The following is a 10,876-nucleotide window of genomic DNA, read 5'->3' as shown; positions in this document are numbered from 1 at the left end:
ACAGGGGTGGCTGCCTCCCTCCCCCTAGACCTAGGCTAGATCTTATGCCTCGCTCTCAGTGTACATTTCTCATTAAAAATCAAGACTAGCCTTAAATAACATAAATCATTAATAACTTAACCACTATGGTTGTCGATATTTAGATTTTAATATTTATAATAGTTACATTTTAATTATTAAGTAAACGAAAAATAATTACATCATTATTATAAATGCAAATTAAAGTAAATAAGTAGTTACGTACTAACATTACGTTTAAAGGGATAAAATCTAAATGGAAATAAATTTATTTCAAAGTCAATCAGCTGTGCTTTGAACTTGCTTTTGTCGCCTTGAGAGTCTGAGCAACTTAATTAGACCAAGTAAGCGCTATGTCAATAACTAATATCTACCGCTGAATTAATGCGATTTGCAGGTCGACACGAGACTCGAAGCAATTAATTTAAATGATCTTCGTTTCTAACTACGCTCCTTGCTAGTAGAGACTGTTGTTGTCTTAAATTTTATATTAACATGAGTTTTGTTGAACTCCGCTTAAATCGTAGGTAGGAGTTTTATATTCTAAAGGCTAACCGATATTTACACGAAGATCTGAGTTTCATTTGACCTTAAAATCAAAGGCAGAGGAACCTTTAAAACTAAATTAAATGTTTACAGATAAAAATGTTCCTAAAATATTATAAGTTATGCACAGGATCTTATAATGCAACAAATATGTCCATTGTTTCATAACTTCGCTTAACATTTATTTTTTATCCAGTCGAAAGTACAAGTCGGGATTTAAAGAATATGACGTCACTTTTAATACTATAGTTTCACGTGAAACTTTACTGGTCATAACTTTTGCAATGAAAAGAAATTGACTTAGACGTTTTACGTAATGCACGGGCACAAATAAACTTTAAAAGACGGACTTGCAAATAAAAAAAACTGTGTCAATGCCGTTCTTGTTATATTCTAATTAATTCTTGTATACGCTGAAAGTACGACACCACCTTTATGTATAAAGATAAATATTAGACTTTGAAACAACTAGGTCTTTGCCGGAATTAAACTATTATCAGTTCAGAAGAAATCTTACTTTTACTAAATCCGTTTTACTAAGCTAAGATATTTATATATCTTACAGAACTATTGACCTAATTGTAAACTCACTTTGAAAACAATGTAGATTATTGAGTTGAATCGTTAAAGAGTTTAGATTAATTCACATAAATGAACAAAACAGAGAATACCAAATATTGGGGGTAGGTTGAAACAAGATTGTTCAAATTGATGGTATAGGTCAAATACAAAGACAAACATCGCAGTTGATTTTAGAACCCCTGAGACGTACTGAAGCCCCTTTGAATGGGTCATTGCAGATTCCAAGAATACCTAATCTATCATAGTAAGTTGTATGATTGAAAATGTAGATAGATGAACAATTTACAGAAGTAAATAGAGCACCTGCCAATTTCAAATCCTTCGCGCTTAAGAAAATGGGCATCAAATAATAAGTACCACTGATTTCTTAGAAATTGTAATTAAATAGGACGTGAGGATTCTCTTCTCAAAACAACTTCGCTATGTCAAACTTTTTGCGAAGTAAAGCTTGTGTTGTTTCTTTAGAATTGATTAGTTCATTTTATCTTTCCAGGACAGGATAGTGAGGTCGCAGTGCCCAAACACTTCTACAAAACATAACTATTGATTGAAAAATTACTATATTTACACTATTGTGTCGTCAAATCGATAGGGTATACAATACGTCCACTATTGTAAACAAGAAAAGTAGAGAAAGAAGACAAAAACATAAAGAAACGAAACGCATCCACTACGTCCAGTTACTTTTGCTTAATTAAAGAACTTACTTTTAAAATACTGAAATGTTTTCACCAGTAGTAAAGTGAAAGTCTTCAGTCAAATTTGTACCTATGTTAGTTTTAACTTGTTTCTTTTAAGGCCTCAAAAATTATGACAAGGTTTCCAATTCTAATAATAACGGCAGATTGCAAATTATTTCTTAATTAGTTTTTCGATTTCTTTCGCATACCAAACCAAATCATTCAGAGAGAGGGCATCTACCGCGTTAATACTTGCCGTTCCTCTCCACTTTCTGTCATATCCTTTCCCCACCAGTAAATGAATTTTGCATCGACTATACCAAGAAAATGTTTCTCAGTCGGTAAAAGAACGTTGCCGGTGAATGGCGGTGATAGCAAATACGAAAGTGTAAATTTCGCTCGTTTCGCACGCAACGTTACGCTGTGTTCAGTGTATCGTGGTGCCGCGTGATTCTCATTGGCAGGTATACTTCGAAAATTTTCGAATCAGGCCTAGTGAAAGCTTGTCCGCGGTTCGCAATACTAAGGTAATGTTGGTTTTTGGCAAGACATGCTCAGCGAAACGGGTTTGATTATTCTGGTTTTATTTTGCTCCCGCTGGCGAATGTAATAACATTATATTTGTAAAACTTAGGTTAGTGTATTTTAATGTTTAAGTAATGTGTAATTTTACCTGTGTCATCATTTCCCTTATTGACCCTAGTGCTAATAACGAAACCATAAAATATCAACTAACTACTTACGAAATTATTTACAAACTAGCTGTCGCCTGCAATTCCGTCCGCGTGGATAAAAAACAAAAGGGAGTAGCCTATGTGTTCTTCCAGACTAAGCTCTACATTTTACCAAATTTCAATGAAGTCCGTTTAGCCGTTTCGGCTACAAACTCTAACAAACATCCATCCATCTAAACTTTCGCATTTATAATATTAATTAATTAATAGTAATAGTAATAGTATAGTAGTTAGTAGTATGTTGTACTTCAATTTAAATTCTTATTTTTTACACTGCGTTTGATCCTATTGAATGAAATTGACAAATACGTGTTTTTGTGGGGCGTTTTACATACGATTGTAAAGCCAATTCTGACAGTTTTAACTGAACAGTTGAAAGTTTGTTTCTTATAAAATACTTATTATTTATTAACGATATAAATTAAACATTGCGAATGTTTCAAGATATCAATATAATATTATAATTGTAGAAATTTGCATCACAAATGGTTAGTTAATCCCAGTATATTGAAATTTACAAGCAATTTAACTTGAATAGGAGAATCTCGGAAATGCTTATTATCAATGTTCCTTTATGCGGATAGCAAGTTTTGATAGCGTTGAATGTAGGTATTCAGTTGCAGTCACGCTGTTATTCAGTAAGCTTCATTAGGGTTGTTTAAAGCTATAGATACAACAATAATATATTTAATGACACTATTCAAAGTTTCTATTACAAATTCTCCTCACTGTTCGCTTTGAATATAGGATTGAACGAGGTCCTTAATGAACTAGTCAAATTATTTCATTACGAATTAAAATCTTTATTATGTTTAATAAATAATCATATTTCAATTAGTAATAGTAAGTTTATATATTAGATGAAATACATTTTTTTTTATTTAGTTCCTCAAAAACTGTTGAATAAAATAGTATAGAAATGTCCGCTGCACACTTGAACAATATTTTTTTATGGATGTCGCAAAGCCTCGTCTTCAACCCTACCCAGGCTGAAGACGTTTTCTGCGACAAACAATTATGCAATAATTTTTGTAAAAACAGTTTTTAAGACAGAATGACAGTTTATTTATACTAGCTTTCGCCTGCAACTCCGTTCGCGTGGAATTAAAAAAAATGATGCCAAATATCATCGAGTTCCGTCAAGCAGTTTAGGCAACAAACTCTAACAAACATCCACCCATCCTTCTAAACATTCTCATTTATTATATGACTATAATGGGTGGATGGATTCATTATAGATGAAATAAATGCGAAATCTTGCTAAATCATCTTACTAATCTACCTAAGATGATTGTTGACTTGTTTCAACAGTACAAATTCTCGATTACATCTTAGCATACTTGCAACATTTAGATGTATGTAAACCTGACACAATGCGATTGCTAATAAATACGTTTGTTTTTATTTTCTTATGGATTAATTGGATAATTTCTTTCGATCCGTTATCATTTGTTTTTGAAGTTAAATTACAATTTTTTATGTCTTACAAAATTAAATTTAAAACATCAGGTTATAAAACCAATTACATTATTAAGACAGACCTTTTGCGTCAACAACAAACAACAAAGTCTCTGCTAAACTATTTGGATTGAATTTTTATTTTTATTTTGGTTCTTTTAAGTAATTAATCGATATCTTTGTATTGTTTCAGATGTGGCTAGCGATACTAGCAATATGTATTATCTTCTTGCTCCTGGTTAAAAGCACTTTTAAGCCTAGAAAATTTCCACCAGGACCTAAATGGTATCCTATAGTGGGTAACGCAGGCGAAGTCAATAAATTGCGTGAAAAAACTGGCTATTTATATAAAGCTGTTAAAGAATTATGTAATACTTACTGTAAAGATTCACCACTCCTTGGTCTTAAGATCGGTAAAGACAAAATGGTAATGGTGAACTCACTTGAAGCAAACAAAGAGATGCTATATAACGAAGACATAGACGGAAGACCGAAAGGTATTTTTTATCAGACACGAACCTGGGGTGAAAGAAAAGGCGTCCTTCTGACTGATGGTGAGTTATGGAAAGAACAAAGAAGATTTCTAATTAAGCATCTAAAAGAATTCGGATTTGGTAGAAAAGGTATGGGTGATATAGCTTGCACCGAGGCATCCTTTATGTTGGATGACGTCGCAGATTTGATAAGCAAAGATGGAGCCAGAAACGGAATATACATGCACAACTTTTTCAACACTTACATCTTAAACACTCTGTGGACTATGATGGCAGGAATAAGATATCAAGCGAGTGATCCCCAAATGAAAGTACTCCAGGATCTCCTGTTCGATCTATTTCGGAATGTCGACATGGTTGGTGCACTATTTAGCCATTTTCCAATATTGGCCATTCTTGCTCCTAAGATGTCTGGTTACAAAGATTTTATTAGAACACACAAAAGAATATGGAGATTTTTAAGAGAAGAAATTGCAAGACATAAAGAAAATCTGGATACGGATGTTGATAGTAGGGATTTCATGGGTGTATATTTACGGAATCTAAGAGAATACGGGGAGAGAGACACGTATTCGGAAGGTCAGTTAGTTGCAATGTGTATGGATATGTTTATGGCTGGGACAGAAACAACCAGTAAGAGCATGAGTTTTGGCTTCAGTTATTTGGTTCGTAACCAAGATGTGCAAAGAAAAGCACAAGAAGAAATTGATAGGGTTATTGGAAGAAATCGTTTGCCGACGCTAGATGATCGACCAAAGTAAGCGGAGTCTTCAACTTTATTATAGCTACTTGATGAATTTATTTGTAATGAAAACAACTGAGGTATATCTTTGTATGTTCCAGCATGCCTTATAACGAAGCGATAGTTCACGAATCTGTTCGACATTTTATGGGGAGAACGTTTGGTGTACCACATCGAGCTCTTCGTAATACTACTCTAGCTGGATATAATATCCCAGAGGTGAATAATTGTATTTACATATTGTTTGTAGAACACTTTTTTAAAACTCATTTAATTAATCTTAATTAGTATATTGGATGCCTTAAAGACTTTCTTTTTTAATTATTTTCAACAGTAGTATTGATTGTAACATGCGTGTTACTGTCAACAGCAAAGTTATCAATTACGGTAATGAGGACGACTTTTATTCACAATCTTAAAATATAAACGTCTTAATTTCAATTTTAATTGTAAAGTGAGAAAACGATAAGTAGTAGTTACCTATACCATTCGAGAAAACCAAATTGTGTAACGTACCCATTGATTCCAACTGCAATGTTGATTACGAGCGACTGTATTAAATGTTGCTGGTCTAAACAGCAATCATTACAAAACGTCTATTTTAAACTATCGTTGTTTCAGGACACAATGGTGGTGAGCAACTTCACCAACATCTTGATGGACGAAACTCTATTTCCCGAGCCGTACACATTCCAACCAGAGAGATTCATCGTTGACGGAAAACTTTCTTTACCTGAGCACTATTTTCCATTCGGGCTATCGAAGCACAGATGTATGGGAGATGTGCTCGCTAAATGCAACATCTTCATCTTCACGACGAGCATGCTGCAGAAGTTTTCTTTCCTGCCGTTTCCAGGCGAACCTCTTCCTTCTTTAGATCACATAGATGGCGCCACTCCATCCGCGGCACCTTTCAAAGCCTTAGTGATCCCAAGGACGTGAAAATGTGACATTTTTTCTTGTGAATTTATTAGTTTCATAATTTTTATATGTGTATAATGCAACATTTTTATTAGACTTTAAACAACTTTGTATTATATTAAGGTATGTTCCGGTTTTAAAATAATGTTGTGATAATAAAATATGTTAAGACACAATTTATTACTTTCCACTTACGACCAAAACTTTTTAACGTTTTATCTGGAATTAATATTGACGTTTGTAGACAAAACTGTGAACTTTATTTTTTTGATTGTTTAACTGTCAGTTAAAATTGTTGTATACACACAAGTTTTAATTGTACAATTCAACTGTTCAATTAAAACTGAAGATCTGTGGCCGGCTTTAAGTATACGTTTTAATAGACATAAGATTAACTCACTAAATATATGCCATTATTATAATGCTTTCTACAAATTTTGCATTAATTGCATCATCTCTAAATAAATAAAACGGCTAGTATATAAATATTCATGATTCCAATTTCAATTTAGTATGAAATGTCGATAAAAAAGCGAAATGTTCCTGATTGTATAAGCGAGCATGCGGAGTGCTCGTTAGCGCCTTGCGTAACCGTGCTGTTACTCCACGCCGATAGTGGTTCGAAAACACTTTACTTCCGTTATTAATTTCATAACCTAATGAATACATCCATTATACACCATTTTTAGGTGGCATAGGACAATGTCATGAGACAAAAGTTTGACGGATTTTGTAGTGAGGTGTTATTGCTTGTATTCCTTCTGGGAATGTCTAAGTTAAATGTAACACTTTGTACCTATTAAGTCTCCTGTTTTTTATATTACTACAAAGTGTGCTCTAGCAATGTTGATATCTTAAAGCATTATTTATTTTGTACAAATGTGAAATTTGAGGACACAAATAGTTAAAGGGGTTCAAGGTTGTACGAGTTTATGGTCCAAGAATCGTTGTAACCGGTTTATGCAATATCTGTCAGCTTCTAGCTAGTTCTCATTAGAAAGTTGACGAAGCGTCTCTTTTTATCTGTTTACCACTAGACCGACTTAAAAAAAATAAAACAAGTTAGAATTATAAAACACTGAAAATGGGCTACCGGAGAACTGTTGCCAAAATGTTCTTTTATTCATTTTTATGTTAAGTTCAATGATATATTGAGAAATCGTGATACTTGTAATGAAGTAGCGATAATTCGATAAATTCTTATAATTTATGGGAGTAAATAAAAACCACTACTTTTTCACACTTTATTTTGAACATTGACATTGAATACAACGACAAAGACCATTACAGGATAACAAACTTATCTGCTGCGGTGGGCAAAGTGAAACCAAAATTGTCATTTTGACTTGCCTCGTCTTGTGTGTTCTCTAAACCCTACTGCCACCTTCAGAGTTGTCTAATAGTCACTAAAGAAGTACCTAACTGTAGGTAAAGGTACTGTTTTATTTAAACAACTGAGTACTGCAGTTACTGCGCACGATAACTATGTCACCATCGCACCAAATAAGTTTGTGATACTAAATAATTCAAAAATTGTTGGCATTGCATACAATAAATGACAAACGACGAACAATATAAAATCCAAGTGAACAATAAACAAAGCCTGTGTAGTATGTAGAAATACAATAAACAGTACATAACTGCAAAAAATGTAAACTATGCAGAATGTTTATGGGCAGGGCAAGGAGATCCTTTTGTAACCCGAAGGAGGCTTCCATAACCCAATTACCCAAAACACTAGCGTAAATTACAAGAAAACATTACAAACACATTTAAATGATGACAAATCTGTTCTGGAATAATTTGAAGTCAATCAACAGACTAGATTATTTGAACTACAAGTAATGTTGTTATTTACATCATGTCTGATAGCCTAGGTACTTAAAGGCTCAATCTTTCCATTCCCTAGTAGTTAGGAAACGGGTACTCTTAACCAGACATTTGATTTTTTCAAAATCTGTACAAAAAGATATTCTTATCTCGTTCATTCTTTTCGAAAAAAATAGAGATGACAATATCTTTCACAAATCAAGTTATCTAGTCTTTACGTTGATCTTTGTGAAATCAAGTCTTTGTCCATTCTACTTGAATCTACATTACATTAATAACGAATACATTTATGACATCAAATTTATTACTATTAGATGAATAAATAACTACATATTTAAAAATCGTGCATTGATGATTATCTACGAAATAAATCTGTAGGAAATTAATATTTTCAAATGTATAATTCGTAAATTAATATTATTTTCTTTTGTCAAATTAATAAAATTCCCATCATCTGATACAACGTTCGATTACCACTTCTTTTACATATTTTACTTTTAGGATAGTGTTATTTTTTCCCAATCACTCAAGGATTTATTACATCGATCAATTTTATTACAATAAATGTAATAAAATTTGCTATTTTATTTTGAAATTCCACTACCCCGACAGTCGTACAAAAGTCATTACCGTCCTTTTCATTCTATTTGAAAAGAATGAAATAACAGAAATATTTTGTACGAGTGTTAGGACTGTAAAAACTCACTATTACAAATAACCCTTCTTCATTAATGCGGAATAAAATCTTTTTTGTTCTGATCCTGTTACACTGCAAATAGGTTACATTATTGTGTAAAACGTTGTTGACATTGGAATTTACTTGCAATACATAAAATGCCAGTTGTTACAAACTAAGCTGAACGGTTTTAAATAATAAAGGTATTTATTTGAAGAATTAGGTATTCACGATCTAAACATTCATACGCGTTTAAATTAGTTTTAAAACATAATAAACGAAACGTAGAAAATTGTATCAAAAATTAACATTGTCACGAAATAACTCTTAGTAATAAAATCAATTGGTACACTATTTACAAATAATAAACGTTAGTTTCCATTGCCGTAACATCTGTACGCATACGGATTGTCTGTTGTTACACGGAAGTATTTGAGAAACAGACGTTTCTACAAATATTTCGGCAATGAAAATAGAATCGTTAAATTATTTTTACGTAACAAATAAAATACTTATAAGTAAAGATGTTTGAATACATTCAAAAACACAATTTGTCCTTATTCGATTTACATAAAATAAAACTCACGCGATTTTGATAAAGGAATACCAATAAATTAACAAACGTTTTAGCAATTTAAACATACTTCACAAATACGAGTTTACAAAAACGATATAAACAAAATAAAAAATTTAATATTGTAACACAAACAAAAACATTGCAGTTAAAGAATTAAATTTCTTAGGATCGATTATCGCTAACAGTCACCATTAGATCTAAAATTTAGTAAGTCCTTATGTTGCCTATGCGTTTCATTGATATATTTGACGCTTACATAGTAGAAAATTTAATACAGTAATAAAGGTGCTAAATCATAGGTGCTATGGCGACAGTGTATAGCAATATTCTATAATTGTAAGGTAGCGAATTTAATTCTTCCACTGTTCCTTTGAAATGTATGTGATGTTGCGTGAATACGTTTTTGTGACGCTTCGCTGACAATTGTTACGTTTAAACTAGGATACATGAATAAGAGAATAATATTTTAGTTTGAATTTCCACTCCATTAAGCCATTCATGCGTGTTTGTACAACTTGGCAACTTTCACTTTAGTCATATAACAAGGATCATAATGATGTCAAAATTTATTAATTTTCTTATGATGTTATTACAGTTTTTACTTTATAATCGTATGTAGTTTACTGTTCTTTTTAATAATACTTATTTGACTGAATTTGAACATTTTAAAATGTATTACGTATAAATTTAAATTAGAGTATTTTTTCATGAATACAGAGTTATGCAACAAACTTGTTCTTTAATAATGTTTGTTGAATCCATACATTAATTCCAACAGTAAACAATTTACTATCGTAACAATTCATTACAACATTATTCGTTTTAGTATTATTTATTATTTATACCTAACTACTGACTTTGGCATAAATGTAACGATTTGAAATCCTACACCCACCTACCATTTCCTACCGATCCTTTATATAAAGGCCTTACTCTCACTTTCCCACTATCCCTGTAGACTTCTTGATTTCTAGCCATACCTTCATTCAAACTTGTACAATCCCAAATTAAACACAAACTAAAATAAAGGACAAAGTCCACGTGTGTACCCTGACTTAATTTTTCGTCTAAAATACACGAAAACCTAAGAAAAATCTTACTTCTAAAATACATCAATTACAACTACTTACAATTTAACTTTATTATGTTTTTATGAGACTTCGTAAGCCAGAACAATAGACGGATAAATTAGATTAAGGAAATAAAATAATATGATAAACTGAAATTCAGATAAAAGGTGATTGTGACAAAAATTTAGCTTTATATCAAAAATAAATGGATCTGGAAATTAATTCAAAAGATTTACATTATAGTATCTGTTATGTTATAAATAAACTACAAATAGGTTATGAAAAATATGTATCAATATTATGCAGCAAAAGTAAATTTAAAGGTACATAGTAGGAACTGAGAGCTCAACAATTAGCGTCTTCAATATTATAAGCTTATAAACTCTAGATTAAAATAACATAAATATATGTTATAGGTTTGATCATTTTAAAACGAATATAGCACTTTTATTAAAATAATTTTAAGGATTTGATCGTAGTTTTGGATTACTTATAATGTTTCAAGATTTTGTTCTAGATAATCATCACATTTTATCTGCTCCTTAGTA

General features: G+C 31.7%; 1 protein-coding gene across 2 annotated transcripts; it reads left to right on the top strand.

Moving 5' to 3' along the window:
- Positions 1-2,176: 2,176 nt before the first annotated feature.
- On the top strand, positions 2,177-6,303 carry LOC106110227 (probable cytochrome P450 303a1). Of its 2 annotated transcripts, none has more exons than XM_013291966.1 (4): positions 2,177-2,353; positions 4,212-5,269; positions 5,356-5,473; positions 5,876-6,303. In XM_013291966.1, exons 2-4 carry the CDS (start codon positions 4,212-4,214, stop codon positions 6,194-6,196), a joined length of 1,497 nt encoding a protein of 498 aa, XP_013147420.1. In that variant the 5' UTR covers positions 2,177-2,353; the 3' UTR covers positions 6,197-6,303. The 2 variants fall into 2 exon arrangements, with proteins under 2 accessions (XP_013147420.1, XP_013147422.1); XM_013291968.1 differs by lacking the exon at positions 2,177-2,353 and adding an exon at positions 2,396-2,460.
- Positions 6,304-10,876: the final 4,573 nt, after the last annotated feature.

The sequence above is a fragment of the Papilio polytes genome, unplaced genomic scaffold (assembly GCF_000836215.1).
Source record: "Papilio polytes unplaced genomic scaffold, Ppol_1.0 DF820711.1, whole genome shotgun sequence".
Classification (NCBI taxonomy): Eukaryota; Metazoa; Arthropoda; class Insecta; order Lepidoptera; family Papilionidae; genus Papilio; species Papilio polytes.
The sequence above is the reverse complement of the archived record's forward strand: the minus strand, read 5'-3'. Positions and strand labels throughout refer to the sequence as shown.

What these genes read in the sequence shown, in the direction of transcription:
- LOC106110227 (XM_013291966.1), top strand. Translation starts at nt 4,212, where the DNA reads ATGTGGCTAGCGATACTAGCAATATGTATTATCTTCTTGCTCCTGGTT. An exon ending in ACGCTAGATGATCGACCAAA is followed by an intron (nt 5,270 to 5,355) that starts GTAAGCGGAGTC and finishes TGTATGTTCCAG; the next exon opens with CATGCCTTATAACGAAGCGA. An exon ending in CTGGATATAATATCCCAGAG is followed by an intron (nt 5,474 to 5,875) that starts GTGAATAATTGT and finishes TCGTTGTTTCAG; the next exon opens with GACACAATGGTGGTGAGCAA.